At 43.0% G+C, this 20,936-nt stretch overlaps 1 protein-coding gene across 1 annotated transcript in view; it reads left to right on the forward strand.

Annotated features, from left to right (window-relative positions):
* Nucleotides 1-20,653, forward strand: part of Pgm2 (phosphoglucomutase 2) — a 29,332-nt gene extending 8,679 nt beyond the window's left edge. The window contains exons 4-14 of the mRNA XM_021162727.2: nt 1,281-1,365; nt 1,820-1,903; nt 2,041-2,234; nt 4,058-4,247; nt 4,905-5,002; nt 5,866-6,046; nt 6,560-6,653; nt 8,880-9,009; nt 10,354-10,543; nt 15,263-15,396; nt 20,275-20,653. Of these exons, the coding sequence (XP_021018386.1) occupies nt 1,281-1,365; nt 1,820-1,903; nt 2,041-2,234; nt 4,058-4,247; nt 4,905-5,002; nt 5,866-6,046; nt 6,560-6,653; nt 8,880-9,009; nt 10,354-10,543; nt 15,263-15,396; nt 20,275-20,377 (1,483 nt within the window). The 3' untranslated portion in view covers nt 20,378-20,653. The remainder of the gene's footprint in view (nt 1-1,280; nt 1,366-1,819; nt 1,904-2,040; nt 2,235-4,057; nt 4,248-4,904; nt 5,003-5,865; nt 6,047-6,559; nt 6,654-8,879; nt 9,010-10,353; nt 10,544-15,262; nt 15,397-20,274) is intronic.
* Nucleotides 20,654-20,936: the final 283 nt, after the last annotated feature.

Here is a 20,936-nt window from a genome sequence, read left to right on the forward strand (position 1 = left end):
TATCACAGGGCTCCCAATGGAGAAGCTAGAGAAAGTACCCAAGGAGCTAAAGGGATCTGCAACCCTATTGTTGGAACAACATGATGTACTAACCACGCAATTCTCCTCCCCTATTTATAGGCATCATTGCCTCTTCCTTTCCCGACAGACACCTTTGTCAGGGTGTAGCTTTGTGACAGTCCCAGACCAACTGGACTCCTGGTTAGCTGTGGTCACGTAATTCTGAAGATAGTGGTGTGAAGATAGTGACGGCAGTAGGGGCAGCAGTTGTTTGAACACTGATCCGGTGTTTACCATTTGAATCCCCCAAACAACGTAGAAAACATTTAAAATTGGACCTCGGTATCCACCAGAGACCTTTTCTAAGACACCCTTCACTGTACGAGTCACCTATATAAAAAGGCACATGACTTGTGTAAGGCCTGTGTACAACTTTCCCTGCTTTATCTTGTTAATTCTGAGACCAGCTCTCACTATATAGCCCATACCAGTACTAAATTCATGATTCTCTTCTCTCTGTCTCTTAGAGTGCAGGATTACAGGCGCTCACCACCAGGCTTGGTTCCCATATACTGTAAACCCTGGTTTAGACCTGTCATAGCTGATATTACTGTGCTTTTCAGATAGGCTAACACTGTTGGTTACAGGACAGTCCTTGCTCTGCTCCTGGAGCCATGGATGGCATTTGCTTGAAGTGACTGACACTTACCAGTTCTTTTTGGTTTGTGGTTCCTGCCTCTGCTATGCACACACGCATAAGAACACATCTTATATTTAAATAAAACAACACCTAATCAGAGTCCATATGAGGTGTGTACTGAATTATGACAGTATAAATCGGGGCTCCTAAGCCTCTGCATAGCGACACATGATGTCACAGCTGCTGGACCATTTGTTGTGGTGACTGTCCTAGGCATTATCAATATCCTTGAGGACAGATGAGCTGAGACGGGAACCACTGACTTAGACTGAGATGGACAGAGTTGAAAGACTTTAAGGCAGGCCTGGCTTTTGTGCTCAGTGGCCTTGGATGTGTGACAAGTTACCTCAGGCCTTTATCCTAAACAAAAGAGGGGAGGAGAGGACTCTAGCTGTCTCAGCTTCGGTGTTCTTCCTCTTCCTTTCACTACTGAATGCAGGGGCCAGGGCTGCAGCTTTGTTAATGGAGGGTTAGCCTAGCACGCATGAAGCCCTGGGTTCCACCCCAGCTTGTTCCTTGTTTCTCACTGCCATGGGAAGCTCTGACTTCTCTCTCTTTGTCCCTGTTTCTGCATTTCTAGGTTTGCCCGGCTGGCTGCAACTGCATTTATCACCCAGGGTGTTCCTGTATACCTCTTCTCTGATATAACCCCCACCCCCTTTGTGGTAAGTAACCGCTTCCTTTCCAAGTACTTATCAGAGGGCTGCAGACCATATAGAAGGTCAAGCAGCTCACGGCCAATGCTTAATTCATTGTTCGTACCAATGAGTGCTTAATTTATGGGTCAAGGATATAAAAGACTAACAACAGTAACTAATAATAAAATGGAAGAGTTGTAGCAGTGTCCTGCCAGGAAGTTATATGAGTGCGGGCGCTGCTGAAAGAGCTAAAACACATACTCGTCTTCCTGGACCATGGGTCACTGAAACAGAACAGGGCAAAACCACAGACGAGGGGGATACTGCGTGGTACTGAAATGGGACACAAGATGCTGAGTGGCCTGGCATGATATTAGGGTGATGCAGGAGGATGCAGGAGGATGAATGGCTCCAAACAACATACAGTGAGCATTTCCGTTCTGCCTAATCTTTCTTAAGAACCGTCTCCTGCTCTGTTTAGCCTTACACAGTGTCACACCTGAAACTCTGTGCCGGAATCATGATCACTGCCTCGCACAATCCAAAGCAGGACAATGGCTATAAGGTAACCCACCCCTCCTCCCAACCACCCCCAACCCCCTCATACGCTCTCTCCTCACACAGTGGAACCCCAGCCCTGTGTTCTTCGGGAGTGGGTACTCTGCATCCTGAACCTGCTAAATGCATTTCTGGCTTCTCTAGGTCTACTGGGACAACGGAGCTCAGATCATCTCTCCACACGATCGCGGCATTTCTCAGGCCATTGAGGAAAATCTAGAGCCCTGGCCTCAGGCTTGGGAGGAGTCTTTGGTTGACAGTAGTCCCCTTCTTCATAACCCCAGCGCGTCCATCGGTAATGACTACTTTGAAGACCTTAAAAAATACTGTTTTCACAGGTAACTGGGCCGTGGCTTCACCTCAGCTAATGTGATTCAGCCAAATTCTATCAATGTCTGGGTTTTGATTTGATCCCCTCTGCCTGGTGCATACACGGTTAGCTGCATTTGTATGGGGCAGCAGCAGAGCTGGCCACCTTTTCTTAAAGAAACCGGTAACAAATCCTCACGGCATTGCTGGCTACATAGAGCCTGACTTCACCCCCTCAGATGTGCTATGCTAGTGTACAAGCGGCACAAGTGACCAGTCAGGCAAGCCACACTGAGATGGCTTTATTTACCAAAGCAGGTGGCCAACCCACGGTGGGCTAAGTTTGAAATGTTGTAAACTTATACAGGTGTAGCTGTGTCTATATATATATGCTTGTGTGGATACAACTATATGTATATATATGTATTTAAAAACTACTTTCAGGGCTGGGAAGATGGTTCAGTGGGCAAGAGCACTTGCTACCTAAGTGTGGGGACTTGCGTTCTAATCTCCAGTACCCAGCTGTGGTCATGCAGAGCTATGGTGCCTGTTTGTTCAGCCTGGGGCAAACTTGGTGGTCACAGTCAGGTACTGAGCAGGAGAGTTTAGGTTCCGCTACTGCTTATTGCTTCTCTGAAACTGAAATTCAGTTTCTGGTTATCCGATGCGGTGTTTGTTAGATAGCATGGGCCTGGCTACTCCAGTGCAGAGTAGAGACTCCAATCCCATCTAAGAGAGAAACCACACTGGCTTAGAGTCTCCCTAGGCCATGGGCTAGAGATCTGAGTTCCCAAGTCATTGGATTTTTTTCTCTACCAAAGAAATCTCTAAACCTGAGTTTATCACTTTCCTCCCGCTGGTAGAGGATACAAACAAGATACATCTGTGAGCTTCCACCCCACCCCCCCCACCCTCCACCCCCGCCCTCTCCTGCAGTTTCACAAACGGAGAGTTGACTGACTGCTTGTTTGTTTTGTATCACTGCAAGTAGCACGAGAAAGCAACAGTTACATGTGTATGTAAAATAACCCTCTTGCATAATATAGCACATGCATTTTCAAGGTTGAGGGTGATCAGCAAGCTGCCCTCTGAGAACATTAGAGTGGTGGGTACCCCTACCTGCAGTCTGTGGTAATAACATAGAACCCCATGTTCGACCTTCTGCCCCACATTGTCAGATTTATCATTTCTCCCCCATTTGTTAGAAAAGCACAAAATCTCACTTTCATTTACACCTTTAATTATGAAAAACTTTTTTCATGCTTGTTTGATATATACACATATATATAGTTTTTTCGAGACAGGGTTTCTCTGGAGCTCACTCTGTAGACCAGGCTGGCCTCGAACTCAGAAAATTTGATCTCTATTTATCTTTTCTGTGTATTTGCTTGTCTGTCAGATTTAGCAAACCTCTTTCTTTCTTTAGAAAAATGAAGTCTTGTTTCCCTCAAGTGTCCACTCTCCCCCTGTTGTTACTTTTGACATTTTTTAATTGAAACTTTTTTGTGGAAGCTTTTAAAGAAATTTGTTAATATTTAGTTGTCTTTTAATTCTTGGTCTCTGCGTTTTATTCATACTTTCAAAGACTTTGTACCAAGATTATAAGAAAAAAAATTCTGCTTTCTGAACTTTTGTGTTTACATTTGGTGATAATGACTCTTTCAACTCATTGGAGATCTTGTGTGGAGGGCATAGCTTAGGTCTCCCAAAGGCTCCCAGCTGTACCGGCCACACACACTGAAGCATCTTTCTTACAGTATTAAGTGCCCAGGTGCATGGTATTTTCTAAACCCTCCCTCTAGAGAGCCTTGTTTATATCTTTTGTCGTTTTCCATTTTGTCTTACTATATAGGACGGTGAACAAGGAGAGCAAGGTGAAGTTCGTGCACACCTCTGTCCATGGTGTGGGCCATGAGTTTGTGCAGTTGGCCTTCAAGGCTTTTGACCTTGCTCCTCCTGAAGCTGTTCCCCAACAGAAAGATCCGGATCCCGAGTTTCCAACTGTCAAATACCCAAATCCTGAGGAGGGCAAAGGTGTCTTGGTAACCTACTTTTATTAAATAATGGACTCTGCCTTTTAAACTCTGAGCCATTGCTCTCAAGTATATTGTGGTTTTTATGGTTTTTTTTTTTTTATTGTGCTGGGGGAAAAATGAATTACAGCTCTGTAAATATATGTGTTGGATGGCCACTAATTTCTTAAAGGAGCTTTCAGACTGGGCATCTTTCATGAGGAAATAAGAGCTAAAGTCTAAATTAAATTAAATATCCGTTGACAGTTTCTCTATTGCTAAAATGTATTGATAATAGGATGGAGAGGTTTTTTTCATATTTTTAATTTTATACTTTCTTGTTAAAGGGTATTATTTACAATGTGGCTCACATACCATTTTGAAACTTTAGAGTTGGTTCAGTCTGGTTTGTGTGGCCAAATATACACAGTGCCTAGAAATACCAGTCCAGCCACAGGGCTGCCACAGCTCTGTGTGGTCACTGGAACTCCCAGCATCCGACCTACAATTTAGGAAGATGAAATACAATCTGGCTAAGCAAACCCAGAAGGAAGGGGGGAAAAAGCAGAAAACAAAACAACAACAAAAAACCCCTCTGCCTTTTGGGGAAAAGCTCAGAAGAATACGCAAATCTTAAAGACTACGGTGTACTCCAGGTAATCTTTTATTTTCTGAACTCACTTTCAGACTTTATCTTTTGCATTGGCTGACAAAATCAAGGCCAAAATTGTCCTAGCCAATGACCCAGATGCTGACAGGCTCGCCGTGGCTGAGAAGCAAGACAGGTGAAGTTGACTTTGTTTATCTGTGGGGAGGATGAGTCCGTATGGGAAGTTTTCTGTGGGTGGATTCCTCTCACAGGACAATTTGTTGATGCTAAGGGCAGGGGAACATATCCTTGAGTGTGTAACACAGAGCAAAGCAGTCGAGTGTGTGCTGGGATTGGATGTGACTCTTTGTGACACCCTCATTTCAACATTGAACTTAATACATGAAGGTTTCCAATGCCCCAGAAGGCACAGTTCTTGGCATGATGCTGGCTTTTCAGTTCAGGGTCTGCCACTGGATTTAATAAACCCCTCCAAGGCAGTGTTGAATTTAGGGGGAACAAACAGGCAGTTACATAATGCTTACACCAATGTCTACACCAAGAATAATAAGAGTGCCTGGTACAGCTTCAAACTACAGCCTTTGCCAAAGATGGAAATCCACAGGTCCTGTGTCATCCCTGGGATGCTAACTCTAGACCATCTTCAAAGATGTTAATGTTTGTCTGGAAGCATTGGCTGATAGATAAAAGTTGCTCAGATATTTGTGATGGTGTAGGTCCACTTCAGCCCAGTTAATTTTTTCTTATTTATTTATTTATTTATTTATTTTAGTTTTTTGAGACAGAGTTTCTCTGTGTAGTCCTGGCTATCCTGGAACTCACTTTGTAGACCAGGCTGGCCTCGAACTCACAGAGATCTGCCTGTCTCTGCCTCCCGAGTGCTGGGATTAACGGTGAGTGCCAGCACATCCCGCTCAGCCCAGTTATTTAAAGCCAGGAACAGGTTCATAGAAAGCACTCTGAGCTTTTCCTGCCTACCTCAGGGGACTTGTGTGCCTTCCTAACGGTTGCTGAAGTACAGGGCCTGTTTCCTTGCAGTGGTGAGTGGAGAGTGTTCTCAGGCAATGAGCTGGGGGCCCTGCTGGGATGGTGGCTCTTCACTTCCTGGAAAGAAAAGAACCAAGATCAAAGCAACCTCAAAGACACATACATGCTGTCCAGCACCGTTTCCTCCAAAATCTTGCGGGCCATAGCCCTGAAGGAAGGCTTTCATTTCGAGGTAAGGCGTTTGTTTGTAGGCCTTGGACTTCCCTGACTCTTAAGACATTCTACCTACTTCTTCCTCTTTTCCTTTTATATATATATATTTTTAAAGATTTATTTATTTATTATATGTAAGTTCACTGTAGCTGTCCTCAGATACTCCAGAAGAAGGCATCAGATTTTGTTATGGTTGTGAGCCACCATGTGGTTGCTGGGATTTGAACTCGAGACCTTCAGAAGAGCAGTTGGTGCTCTTAACCACTGAGCCATCTCTCCAGCCCCCTTTTATATTTTAAGACAGGGCTTCATATAGCCAGGCTGGCCTTGAGCATCATATGTAGCCAAGGATGACCTTGACCTTCTGATCCTTCTACTGCACCTGCCCATGGCTGGGATTCTAGGCACACAGCACCACATCCAGTGTATGTGGTAGCAGGGGTTGTACTGAGGGCAAGGCAAGCGCTCTACCAGTTGAGCTTCATCCTCCAGCCCCAAAACACTTCTTCTCTCTTTTGTGTTATCTGTGTAGGAAACATTAACTGGCTTCAAGTGGATGGGAAACAGAGCCAAACAGCTCGTAGACCAGGGGAAAACAGTCCTATTTGCATTTGAAGAAGCTATCGGTAAGAAGCAATCATGAGGTTTACAGTGTGTGTGTGTGTGTGTGTGTATTAAACAATATTTGTTATATATTAAATTATATATTATATATATCATACATTATATACTATATATAATAAACAAATGAGATCAACATTTTAATTTGCACTCAACAGATCCCAATAAAATGGGAGCACACGGTTTACCTTGCTTCTCTTGTTTGGCTCAAGTGTTGAACTATTCTACTTTAGAATCAGAATCTCATATCTTTTCAACAACAATGACAAAAATATCATGCAAATAATTGGGCCATCCACAGATAACCGATGGTGGTGGCCTTCTGCACAGGGCCATTAGCAATACAAGAATCCACACATCTGGGGAGCTGACTGTTGGGTCTCAAATGGGACAAGTGAATAGCTGAGATGTCTACATAGCATTACAAAGCAGATGCTGGCCTCCAGGTTCTCCCAGTACCCCTCAGTCCCTACCTGTCCCCTACCCTAAATTCCTGTACGCCAAGGGGCTGGGCTGCCATTCCCCCAGCTGCTGTTCCCTATATAATTCAGCCATTTTGGTTTACCCACCTCTTTCTGCCTACCCTTTTTTCTCCTGACTCTCCCCTCTTCCTTAGCCTGTCTCCTCACGTGGACTGGCTTCCAGCTGTGTTCACTCTGGACTGTCCCAGCTGTCTCTGCCTCTGGCTACATTCTCTCTCATATCTACCATGAGCCTTCTCCACCCTCCCTGCAGAAGAGTCATGGCCTTCCTTTTTTTCTTTCTTCTTTTTAATGACTGATAAAATCGAACATGTATGCTGAGAGTGCCCAGGGAGCAGAAGGCAGCTCTGTGGTCCCATGTTGTCACAGTCATGGACATAGGAAAGGACATTGAACGTTCAACCAGAATTACTGAAAAGCTCTTATCCTAAACTACCCAGTCAGTGTATCTATAAGAGGAAAGGAAAGCAAGGTGTGAGCAGAGGACATTCTGTTGTTTGTGCAAACATGTTCATAGTGGTTAACTTAGTAAATTACTCACTTTCTCTTCTGTGTACCCCTTAAAAAAAAAAAAGATTTATTTATTGTTATAAATAAGTACACTGTAGCTGTTTTCAGATGCACCAGAAGAGGGCATCAGATCTCATTATGGATGGTTGTGAGCCACCATGTGGTTCAGGACCTCCGGAAAAGCAGTCAGTGCTCTTAACCACTGAGCCATCTCTCCAGCCCTCTGTGTACTCCTTAAAGCAAAGAGACACTTGTTTCATTTAAACAACTCATTACAGAGGGACGGCACCACCGATGCCTCCCGGTTGTCAGGTTTTCAGAGCTGTCTTGCCTTGGCTTTTGTTAAGGAGACATTGTTCATCAAGTGCTAATTATAAACGTTACTGAGTGGCTCCGAAATATATGATAAGGGCCTTAACCTCCAGGAGCTCCAATTAGTGACCTCACAAAAGAGGGTAGGGGCCAGCCGTCAGGATGAATCGTGTAACTGCCAAGTGCACCAGGTCTCAGAGAAGAAAGAGGTGGAGAGTGACTGGAAGAAGCAGAGCCACATGTATCTGAGCTGGAGCTGTGGTGATAAATCTACTCAATGGACACCATTTGCCAGCAGGGGAAACCGCCACACAGGTCATTCAATGTGGATTTTCTCAAGGCTCCTATATTCAAGGCACCGGGCTAAATTGTTGGGGTTTTTTTTGTTTTTGTTTTTTGTTGTTGTTGTTGTTGTTTGGTTTTTCGAGACAGGGTTTCTCTGTGTGTAGCCCTGGCTGTCCTGGAACTCACTTTGTAGACCAGGCTGGCCTCGAACTCAGAAATTCGAATGCCTCTGCCTCCCAAGTGCTGGGATGAAAGGCGTGCACCACTACCACCCGGCTAATTGTTGTATTTTTTGAGACACGAGCTTTTGTAACCCAGAACTCCTGATTCCTTGCCTCCATCTCCCAAATGTTAGAATTATGGGCATATATCACCACTCAGCTCTATGTAAGCGAATCATACTATGGTTCACTGGGGGCTCAAACCCAGGACCTTCTGTGTGTAAAGCAGATACAATATGCATTATGGTATGGAACCACACACAGGTCTAAGTTCTCAAACACAGAGATAAATGAAAACTGTGTGTGTGTTCCAGACTAGACCCTAACATGCAATAACCAGTAGGCCTGCGCTCATGTGGCTTGTTCTAGTGCTGTAATGAAATCCACTCCTAAGCCTGTGTGTCTGCTGCTTTCTCTGCAGGATATATGTGCTGTCCCTTTGTTCTGGACAAGGACGGCGTCAGTGCTGCTGTTATTTGTGCAGAGCTGGCGAGCTTTCTAGCAACCAAGAATTTGTCTTTATCTCAGCAGCTAAAGGCCATCTATGTGGAGTAAGTGTTTTATGGACTATCGACGGGATATTGGTCATATTTCAAGTGTTCTTACTCTGGTGACATGTTCCGTTTCTTAGGAAAGCGAAGATCACCTTTTCCATTCGATGCGTCACCACTAATTAAATGACCATATGCAGTTGTGTGCATTCTAACACACGGGACTCTTGCGCAAATGGCTTCATTGCGAATTGAAGAGTGTGAATTTAAGTAGTCAGTGTCACGTTATAGATTAGATATTAGGATCAGTCTTTGCGGCAAGAACCGCACTTTGCTGGTGTGATGTGGAAGCTGTGCAGATGACATGGACAGTAACCACACAGCATGGCTGTGCTCTGTGAAGCCATAACTTAACCTGTACAGGCTGACAGAGAGGACACTACTGATTCAGATTCTCACCGTGTGTGCATGTTGTTCAGTTTGTGGACCTTACATGCTGTCCATCTTAGTGACATTGCTTTGTCCTCAGCCTAACAAGTAGTCATGGCTGGCTGGCTGGCATCTGCCTGTCTCAGTTTCTATAGGCACACACCTCCATACCCATTTCTTTGTATCTGGCTTCTTGGGATTTCTTGGGTTCTCATGCCTGTAAGGCAAGCACTTCACTGGCTGAGCTATCTCTTCTGCCCTGGACCTCTTTTTCGTCTTCTTTTAAAATGTATTCACCTTTATTTTATGTGTATGGGTGTTTCGACTGCATGTCTCTGTGCACCGTGTGTATGCCTGGTGCCTGCAAAGACCAGAAGAGGTCATCGGGTCCCCTGAAATTGCTATGATGTGTGTGAAGCTGAAGATGTTTGTGAACCACCATGAGGGTGCTGAGACTCAAACCTGGGTCCTCTGGAAAAGCAGCTCATGCTATTAATCACTGAGCCATCTCTTCAACCCCTTTACTTGTTTTTTTAACATTTATTTATTGTTTGTGTGTGTGTATGTGTATGTATGTGTGTGTATATGTATGAGTATATATATATATATATATATATATATATATATATATATATNTGTGTGTGTGTGTGTGTGTGTGTTGTGTATATATGAGTGGGTACACACATGCCACCAAACACATGGAAATCAGAGGACAACTGAGGAATTGTTTCTCTCCTTCTATTATGTGTGTTCCAGGGATCCACTACGGTTGCTATGCTTGGCAGCAGTCACCCTTACCCACTGAAGCATCATGCCAGCCCCAGCTTCTTCTTTAATGTTAACTCATCCTTTTGAAGTTGGTTAGAGCTCCCTGTTTCATTCACTTTAGAGTGAGCTAGTTGGCACACATCTTGCCATACATTCTGCAGAATTTTTGTGGCTCGTTTTGCTTACGTTCATGGTTTCTTTTTATAGGTACGGCTATCATATTACCACAGCTTCATATTTTATCTGCCATGATCAGAGCACAATTCAAAAATTATTTGGAAACCTGAGAAACTATGACGGGAAGAATAATTATCCCAAAATGTGTGGCAAGTTTGAAATCTCTGCTATCAGGGACCTTACAACGGGCTATGATGATAGCCAGCCTGACAAGAAAGCTGTAAGTCACATTTACTTCTGTCAACTAATCTATTCTGTGTTCACCATTGCCTACCATTTGAATAGATTCCTTTATTTCCATGGTTGATTGAAAATTCAGGCTGGATGTGTATAGCTTGGGGGTAGGCTGCTTGCCTGGCACATGACAAGGCCTTGGGTTAGGCCCCTAGCATCAGATAAAGAATAAACAAATAAAATAGGATATGTGGAAAAACTAGAAGCCATGAGTTAGAAATGCAAGTGATCCCACAAGTCACTTGATGACTAATGACATTCCAAGCCATCCTCCCACAGGCAAAGAAATTGTGACTCAGAAGGGCAGTGACTGGTCAGGGTCCAGGTGGAGGAGAGGCCTTTTGACTCTGGACCCAGCATTTTCTCTTCACCAGAACACGTCACTCCAGAGAGTATCTGAGTCACCCACACCAAGAGGACTGGTGACTAACCAGAATTAGCCGGATATGATGACACATACCTATAAATCTTTAAATCCCTACACTTGGAGAACAAGACAGGAGCATTATAAGTCTGAGTTTGAGGCTAGCTTGGGTTATTATGACATCCTGTCACAAGCAAACAGTGCTGAAAGCCACCCTGGAGTCTCTCATTGCGTAGCTCGGAGCTAAGAATGAAGAATTCGCATGTCTAATTAGATTCCAGATGACTCGAGACTGGTCCACTCTGGGGGAACCACTGATGAGTGGCTTTCTGATGCGTTTGGCCTTGTTCTCTGGTTGCATGTGGCCTAGCTGCAAATGTTTGCATCAGGATCTCCCTTAGAGCCAGAGGTAGCAGAAGTGTAGAGCCGACCATGCCCAGGTTAGGAGGACAGCAGGAAAACCCTGATGGTATTTTAGATGTCTTCCTTGATATTTACCTTTTTGTATTTTGTTTGAAAGTTTTCATATGAACAGAATATATTTATAAAAGGTAAATGCTATTAGAAAGATTATAGTGAAGTGTGACACTTTATTTTTATATAACCACTTTTTTTTATATTTTTTTTATTACATATTTTCCTCAATTACATTTCCAATGCTATCCCAAAAGTCCCCCATACCCTCCCCCCCACTCCCCTACCCACCCATTCCCACTTTTTGGCCCTGGCGTTCCCATGTACTGGGGCATATAAAGTTTGCGTGTCCAATGGGCCTCTCTTTCCAGTGATGGCCGACTAGGCCATCTTTTGATACATATGCAGCTAGAGTCAAGAGCTCCCGGATACTGGTTAGTTCATAATGTTGCACCTACAGGGTTGCAGATCCCTTTAGCTCCTTGGATACTTTCTCTAGCTCCTCCATTGGGGGCCCTGTGATCCATCCAATAGCTGACTGTGAGCATCCACTTATGTGTTTGCTAGGCCCCGACATAGTCTCACAAGAGACAACTATATCAGGGTCCTTTAACCAACCACTTTTCCTCTCAATCGTTTCTCCTGCTGCTTGCCATGGAACGTTTTCCTGTCTCGTGGAGATAAAGAATTCATGCATAGACTTCCTACATACAGAAGCCCTGTGCCTGGTGTCAGGAATCGCCCCTGAGCCTTGATTATGATGGTTAACCATTACCATGACCTGCGTTTCTCAGTAGCTTCTTCAGAGGCCTGCCCTTCTGTACATGAAAAGTTACGTTCCTGTAACCAGTTAGGGTTATTTGTTTTGTATATGATTGTATCTTGGTTGTCTGGATTTTTATGCCAAATGTCATTAGTCCTCCTTAATAGCTCTCGGTGGCATTTTTTTACTGCTCCCAGGTCCCAGCTGTTATGTGGGATCCTGTCTGTGCCCATTGGTCTTCCTCTACCCCTCCATGCAGCTGGATCATCCTCTGGATTGAGCGCACAGCTGTCCTCCTCAGAATGCCGTTTGCCAAGGCCGAGACCCTCACTCCTGAACTCATGGCTTCTTCTTGTCTTCATTTTCCTACATCACATCTAAGTGCTTTCTGGGACGGTGAAAGTAAAGCTGGGGAGGCCATCAGGGCTGAACATGTCTTGCCTTTCTCACACTCCCCAGCCTCAGAGTTTGAAAGCACTGTTCCATTACTGTTCCGTAACCAGACTCTATCTTCTGGATCTACTCGTCTTTTTAGTCATGGATGTGTGATGCATACAAAGACGTTAACACCGTCCTCGCCATTCTGTACAACTGACTTTGTCCCCCCGATGAGAAAATCTCTCTCTAAACTCAGTGTTCTAAATTGTCACAGTATGTTGGTTAGCACTTCTCTTTGTTCAATGTTGTGGTTACTTTTTAAGTGTGACAGACTTTTTGGCACTGCAACAAAATACCAAAGAGAAGCAGTTTAAAAGAGGAAAGGTTTATTGCTTCATTGGTTCAGTTGGTGGTCATGTAACTCTGTTGCTCTTAGGCCCGTGGCACTGTAGAAGTCTGACAAAGAGGGTAGAAGGAAGCCAGTCACGCTGCTCACTTTATAGACAAGAAGCAGAAAGAATACAGCGAGGCCAAGTTCTATATATATACCTCAAAGACAGGTTCCCAGAGACCCACTTCCTCCAATAGCCCACACCTTCCACAGTTCTACACCTCAGGACTCTACTTAGTAAAGAACGCATTATCAATGCATTAAGCCGTTGATTAGGTCAGAGTCCACATGGCCTGGGTTTATCAGGAAGTGCCCTCGGAGACAAGCCCGGAGTGTGCTGTGTTGCTCTTCCAGCAGGCACGTGCCAGCCTAATCCACTCATCACAGTGGGCCTCTGCTCTATGGTGTCATTTCCTTTAGGTCTCAGTTTTCTTGGTGAGATGTCAGGAAAGGGAGATTGTTGACTGTTTTCTCGAAGAGTCCTTAGGTAGACGCTTGCTCTCCAGGGCTGGTGCCATTTCTTCTTAATTTCTATCTTCTTTTCCTATTCTTCCTCTTTTGAGGAGTTTTCTAATTTTAACTTTTGGTGTTCCTGTTGACTGTTAATTTCAATTCTTATTCCCAGTTTTTCTTTTCGGAATGGCATCCTATTGATTTTTCCCCCCTCTGTGTGTGTATACTGTACTTTTTAAAAGATTTGTTTTTTTTAACTAAGAATATTTTTTATGTAACCTTTATTTCCCCTGAGTTCTGGTTTTGTTGTTGAGTTTTGTTGTTTGTTTGTTTGTTTGTTTGTTTGTTTTTCTACTTGTTTTGGCCTTGTTATTTACCTGCTATCTTTTTCTAGGGTCCCCCAGTATCCTGTGTGTGTATATGACAAATGACCTAGTTCACTCTAGGGATCTTGAGTAAGCAAGCCAACTATTGGACCTTGGGCTGGTCCGGCTGCTTTCCTAAGGAATATAAAGTGGCCTATCGAAGCCTTAGAGGCGTGGCTAGGGGCGTGGTTAGAGGCGGGTGGTCTGGGATGTCAAGTATATCCACCATAGCATACCTACTCCATGATGTCTGGCGATCCTAGTTTCTGAGCCATTCTCATTCAAGATCTAGGGAATGTAAGCACCCCTGGCAGGCAGAGAAGAGCTGGGTCTCTGACGCCAGAGGCTAGGAAGAATGATCTTGGAGCATCTGGTAGCTTCTTTACAACCTTGTCGCTATGTTTCACCCCTGCCTCACACTGACCCTTAGCATACCTAATGCCTCTAGTTCTTGAGGCCAGATGGGCGTCTGCAGAGTACAGTGGCTCGGTTTCTTGTTTCTGCCCCTCCCAGCCATATCGGGAACCCACAGTCAGGTCTGTTTTCTGGCTTTCATGATCTGGTAACCTCCCCATCAAGTGCTGTGGCATCTCTCCCTCTTTGCCCCCCTGTTTATACCAGGGAAGGCATGTTTACAGTAATTTTGGTGATATTCTGAATTTAACAACTATAAATATATGTCTTAGTTAGGGTTTCAATTGCTGTGAAGAGATACCATGACTGAGGCAACTCTTATATAGGACAATATTTAATTGGAGCTGGCTTACATCTTCTGAGGTTCAGTCCATTATCATCAAGGCAGGAAAAATGGCAGCATCCAGGCAGACATGGAGCTGGAGGAGCCGAAAGTTCTACATCGTGTTCCAAAGGCAAGACTGTCCTCAGGCAGCTTGGAGGAGGTCTCAAAGTCCACCCTACACTGACACACTTTCTCCAACAAGGTTACACTTCCTAATAGTGCCACTCCCTGGGCCAAGCATTTTCAAACTACCACAATATCGAAATTTTGTACCAGAAAAAAAAAAAAATCTCCTTAGGAACTTTTTTTGTTTTTGTTTTTTGGCCAAAGTTTCCATTTACAACACTGAGGAATGATCTAATTTTTTGTAGTACATTATTGTCTCAATTTCTTGTGAAATACCATGTTTTAATTTGAACAAAACTTTGATAACTTTAATAGATCTGTGGAAGTAGAAAGCAACACTGTGAAGTTACTTTGTTTGTTTGTTTGTTTGTTTTTGTTTGTTTTTGTTTTTCGAGACAGGGTTTCTCTCTATAGCCCTGGCTGTCCTGGAACTCACTTTGTAGACCAGGCTGGCCTCAAACTCAGAAATCCGCCTGCCTCTGCTTCCTGAGTGCTGGGATTAAAGGTGTGAGCCACCACTGCCCGGCCCTGTGAAGTTACTTAACGTTCACAAATTACTGGGATTGAGTCTTCTTGTTTTCCCAGGGATGTTCTTCTGTGGCCGATGTCCTTGTCTGGTTATTCGTTTTCTTGCTTATGTGGGACAGTAATTCACTAGGTCAGAAAGGGTTGTTGCTGTTTAAATGTGTGACCTGTACGAATTAATCCCTAGGTTCTTCCTACCAGTAAGAGCAGCCAAATGATCACCTTCACCTTTGCTAATGGAGGTGTGGCCACCATGCGGACCAGTGGGACCGAGCCTAAAATCAAGTACTACGCAGAGCTGTGTGCTCCCCCTGGCAACAGGTATGGTATAGCTGCTATGGCTCTCATCCCTGAGACTTCCTGGTTCTGTTCAAGTGTTAAGTGAAAATTCCCATGTGTAGCCTAGTTAGAAACTGTGGTGATATCATGGGGACACCAACCTATTAACATGCAATGACAATAAAAACCACAGCTTAAGGTAAGATTACTATTAATAGACTTCATATTATACATTTCATTTATTAATAGAATTATCTAACCTATGAATCAGAATCAATAGCCTTTCAAGTCTAAGTGGTACTATCTAAGAAGTATTTTTGTTAGAAAAGATGTCTTTTCCAACTTTTTACTTTTAAAAACTTTCAGACATAGAAATACTAAAATGATAATTCACTGAGCCCTCACGGTCCTTACCCAGGCCACAAGATGGTAAATACAAGACAGATAATGTCTTGGTGTTCGCAGGTCCTATAGGGCTGTTGTAGCTACTCCTGTTGAAGTGTAGAAACAGGATGTGGTGACATAGGCCTTTAATCAAGGCAGAAAGAAAGAAAGAAAGAAAGAAAGAAAGAAAGAAAGAAAGAAAGAAAGAAAGAAAGAAAGAAAGAAAGAAAGGAGAGAGAAGCCGGGCGTGGTGGCGCATGCCTTTAATCCCAGCACTCGGGAGGCAGAGGCAGGCGGATTTCTGAGTTCGAGGCCAGCCTGGTCTACAANCAAAAAAAAAAAAAAAAAAAAGAAAGAGAGAAAGAAAGAAGAAATGTAGAAACAACCATATATGTACCAATGAATGGACATAGTCTGTGCCCCAATTAAACTTTATTCACAAAACCAGACCATGAAACAGTACAGACCCCAGCACAGCCTCTACTATTGCTAGTAGTTTGCAGTATGTCTCTCCTTGATTTTTTTTCTTTTCTTTTTCCTTTTTTCTTTTTTCTTTTCTTTTCTTTTCTTTTCTTTTCTTTTTTCTTTTTTTTTTTTTTTCTCAAGACAAGATTTCTTTGTGTAACAGAGCCCTGGCTATCCTGGATCCATTCTATAGACCAGGCTAGCGTTAAACTCACAAGGGATCCACCTGCCTCTGCCTCCTGAGTGCAGTTAAACTGAATTTAAACTGAAAGTTAAATTCTTCAGGAAGCATTCTCTTTTGAATGTTAACCCCCCCCACACCACCACCAAGGATAATTGCCTTCATTTAAAGTAAACTGCTTTCACTGAAATGCCCAGATTAGCATTTGAATACCCAGGGACTCTTTGTGAGCTTAGCCTGGTCTACATGAATGCAGATTTGTCCCAGGTCCTCCACGCAGCTTTTCTCCCCCTTTCCTGAATCAGAATTGCATTGAGAACTCCTGGTATCATTTATTTTACAAAGATTTTTGGCCTGATTAGAGAGAGAGGTGCTGCCTGATTGTGAAAGACTTCAATATCCATGCCCATAACATGACCCACTGACTTTAAACTGAAGAGCTAAGGATTGATTCCTAACCAGGGGTTTACATAGCCATACAGTGTGTCCTTGTCTTAAAAATATCACTCAGCAGTATCACACTTTAAATTTCAAGATGGGTCATTTAGGATTAGGGAAGGGGATATATCCTAAGACCAAACCTTCTTTTTAGTAGTTGTTACATTGCTAAACCCTATAGAGTGACTGGTACTAGTGCCCCCACACACATTAAATAGGCACCACGGAAACATTAACTCAATGAGCAAAGGGATGAACATACAGATGTGTCATGTTTGGGAACTAAATATTTATAAAGACATTGATAATTGGCAAATTCACTGAGGTTGTTTTAGGCTCCGATTTTAACTAATTATGACCATATTTGCCTTCCAGAGAGTTGTTATTTTTTTTTTCAAAGCACATTTGTGGAGACTCAAAGAGAGCAGCATAATTTGCATGCATGCATGAGTAATAATTACTATCTATGTAGCTAATAGGAATAAAAATAGTTATAACGATGGCTGTTTCTTATTGAGGTCTTTGGGCCAGGTTCTAGGCGCATTACTTTATATAGTATATCTAAATATATTCAATATCTCTCTGGAGAAGGTAAAGTCTTTATCCCAGTTTTACAGATGAAGAATATGGGTCTTAAGGAACCCACGCCACTGGCCCGAGGGGACATAGAACTAATAGAGCCAGAATTAATGTCTGCAGTGAGCCTGGTTGCCGTAATTATACTATTGCCGTCACAATGTCAAAATGGTCTTCACCGACTGCAGAAACTGACGTTTCCTTTCTGATAAACTGCCCGTGAGTCAGGTGGTAAAGAATGAGGTAATAGAAGTATGTGAAGGGTTCATTTCCAAACCTAGCTGTGGGATCTCACATTAGACTCTCGAAGCTGCTGCAAACCCACTTCACTGGCAAGCAGGCTTCTGCAATTGCTTACATTCATGGGCCTGCTGTATACAAATCAATGTTTCCTACATGCTTGAAAACCTGACTTTCTTTAAGGGACCAGTTTCCTACATTTTTTAAAAAATATATTTTAGTTGTGATGTTTTTGTTTTTAGGTTTAGGTTCTTGTTGTCTTTTGTTTTGTTTTTATGATTTTTTTTTCTTGTCTGTGTGTGTGTGTGTGTGTGTGTGTGTGTGTGTGTGTGTGTGTGAGAGAGAGAGAGAGAGAGAGAGAGATGAGCAATAAAGATTCAACACTATACCTCCCATTTCCTACTATATGTTTTGATCCATTAGAAATAAGTTTGGTCTACTGGGATTGGAGAGATGGCTCAGTTGTTAAGAGCACTGACTGCTCTTTCAGAGGTCCTGAGTTCAATTCCCAGCAACCACATGTGGCTCACAACCATCTGTAACAGAATCTAATGCTCTCTTTTGTTGTGTCTGAAAACAGCTACAATGTACTCATATAAATATAATAAATCCTTTTAAGAAAGAAAGGAAGGAAGGAAGAAAGAGAGGAAGAGAGAAAGAAAGGGGAAGGAAGGAGTTTGGGCAAAGAAAGAGTCTGCCACTGATGTGTTAGAAATAGTGGCTCACATCTGAACACAGCACCCTAGGCCAAAATAGTTCCACATGTAAAAAGTTTATTGGAGGGGGGGAGGGGCATTCCTCTTATTTATATGGAAAATGACATAACACATGTAAAGGTGGGAGGTGAGCCAAGTGGATTCTGGGAATGTGGTGCCTGTTGTTTTGGCAACAGATCTGCAGGTTGGGCTGTTGCCTATGTGATGTCATAGGTTGGGAGGTCCTGATGCCAGCAGCCACTCCACCTGAAGTGGTTGCGAAGGCAAATTTGACCCTTGATCATGAGGATGCCTTCAGAAGAGCAATCACAGGGACACCGGAAGCATGACTGTCTTTTCTGTGCTGCAATGATTTTAAAAGCATGGGTACAAAGGAAATGAAGGACACAGCCAGCCAAGGAGATTGGGGACCTCACACAGATGTAGTTAAAGTTGAGCAGGATTAAAGCACGAGGCAAATGAGGAATGTTTCCTCTGCACTACTGGGAACACAGTGTGCATCCTCTGGGGATGCTAGGACCACAACCGTGGTTCTTTAAAAGCCTTAGAAGAAGAGCAAGGAGTACTTTTGTTTTGTGGAGACCTTGAGTTGGAAAACCTTTAGGGAATGTAATACTTATTGCACCTGGGACCTTTCCCCCCTCTAAGTCAACATATGTGTTCCCATTCAAAAGATCGTGGAGCTCTGTTTTTTGTGTGAGGGTTTTTTTGTTGTTGGTTTGGTTTGGTTTGGTTTGGTTTGGTTTGGTTTGGTTCGGTTTGGTTCGGTTTGGTTTGGTTTTGGTTTTCTGAATTCCACAGTCTTGAAGTTTAGTTTCAGTCTTACTAGGTCCATGAAGGTAGCACTTTCTTAATAATATATTTATTTTTATTTTATATGCATTGGTGGTATGCCTGTGTGTCTGTGTGTCAGACCCCTGGAACTGGAATTACAGTTTGTGAGCTGCCATGTGAGTGTTGGGAATTGAACCAGGATCCTCTGGAAGAGCAGCCAGTGCTCTTAACCACCGAACCATCTCTCCAGCCCTGAAGGGAGCATTTTAAAATACAGAGTGGAGGGGCTGGAGAGATTGGGTCAGTGATGAACAGTGTGGACAGCTCTTGCAGGGGACCCTGATCTTCCCCGAACACCAGTGTTGGATGGCTCACAACGCATGTAATGCCAGCTCCACGGGTGCCTGCATTTCCATGTACACATGCACATAACTAAACATTAAAATAATTAAATCTTTAAAGTATTGCTTTAAATTTTTAATTTTGCTTCAAAGCAAGGACTAGTGGCTCATACTTGCAATCCCTAGTTCCAGTGCTTAGGAGGCTGATTTCAAAGACAGCCTGGGATACATAACAATCCATACATGCCTCAAAAAAGAATCAAGACCAGACATGCTACTGCATGCTTCTTTCTTAACCTTCAGGAGGCAGAGGCAGGTGGGTCTCTGTGAGTTTGAGGCCAGCCTATTCTACATGTAAGTTTGAGGCTACCCCAATCTGCATAGTTACATAGAGAGACAGTGTCTTAGTTAGGGTTTCCATTGCTGTGAAGAGACACCATGACCAAGGAAAACATTTAATTGGGCCTGGATTACAGTTCAGAGGTTCGGCCCATTATCAACAAGGCAGGAAACACAGCAGCGTTCAGGCAGACATGCTGCAAAAGGAGCTGGGAGTTCTACATCTTCACCCAAAGGGAGCCAGGAGCAGACTGACTTCCAGGCAGCTAGGAGGAGGGTCTCTCAAAGCCCACCCCCACAGTGACACACTTCCTCCAACAAGGCCACACCTCCTAATAGTGCCACTCCCCGGGCCAAGCATATTCAAACCACCACAGACACTGTCTCAAAGAATATCTAATATGTGTACTTGTTTTGCATCAGGATATTATCCATTAATCCGGGTTTCCCTGCTTATATTTTTCAGTGATCCGGAGCAGCTGAAAAAGGAACTGGATGAGTTAGTCGGTGCCATTGAAGAACATTTTTTCCAGCCACAAAAATATAACCTACAGCCAAAAGCAGAATAAAACATTCCAGTGCTGGATAGGATTAAATTTACCTCCAATAAACTGAACTTGATTGTTAAAGCAATATTTTTTAGGGCCAAGTGATTCAGATAATCACCACAAGTATTTACATATTTTCAACAGCTCTATCTTCCTTGTTGTTTTTTTTTTATTATTATTATTTTTAGCCTGAAAAGTGAATAAAAAAAAAGCTTGGTCAAACCCAACAAACTAACATCTCTCTGAAAATGTTAAATCTGGGCATTATCTGAATTTTTTAAATAAAGATTTAATTTTTTAAAAAGTAGATTTTAAACAATATGCCTTACCTTGCATACATACATGTCTTCTGTGTAACTCTTTGTATGAGTAGTTAGAAGAGAGAGAAAACCAAGATGGTTCCTAAGTTGTGTCTAGGGTAGTCACTTTATAGAAATATTTATACCTATGTTTCCGTCAGTTACTTATAAAATAAAATAAAAGAAATCAAATGAGCTAATAAGGTTTATTTTTTTAACCTAAGACTTTAGTTTTAATAATATTGTGTATGTATTCAAATTTTGTTTGTGGAGATTTAGAA

Source organism: Mus caroli, chromosome 5 (genome assembly GCF_900094665.2).
Source record: "Mus caroli chromosome 5, CAROLI_EIJ_v1.1, whole genome shotgun sequence".
Classification (NCBI taxonomy): Eukaryota; Metazoa; Chordata; class Mammalia; order Rodentia; family Muridae; genus Mus; species Mus caroli.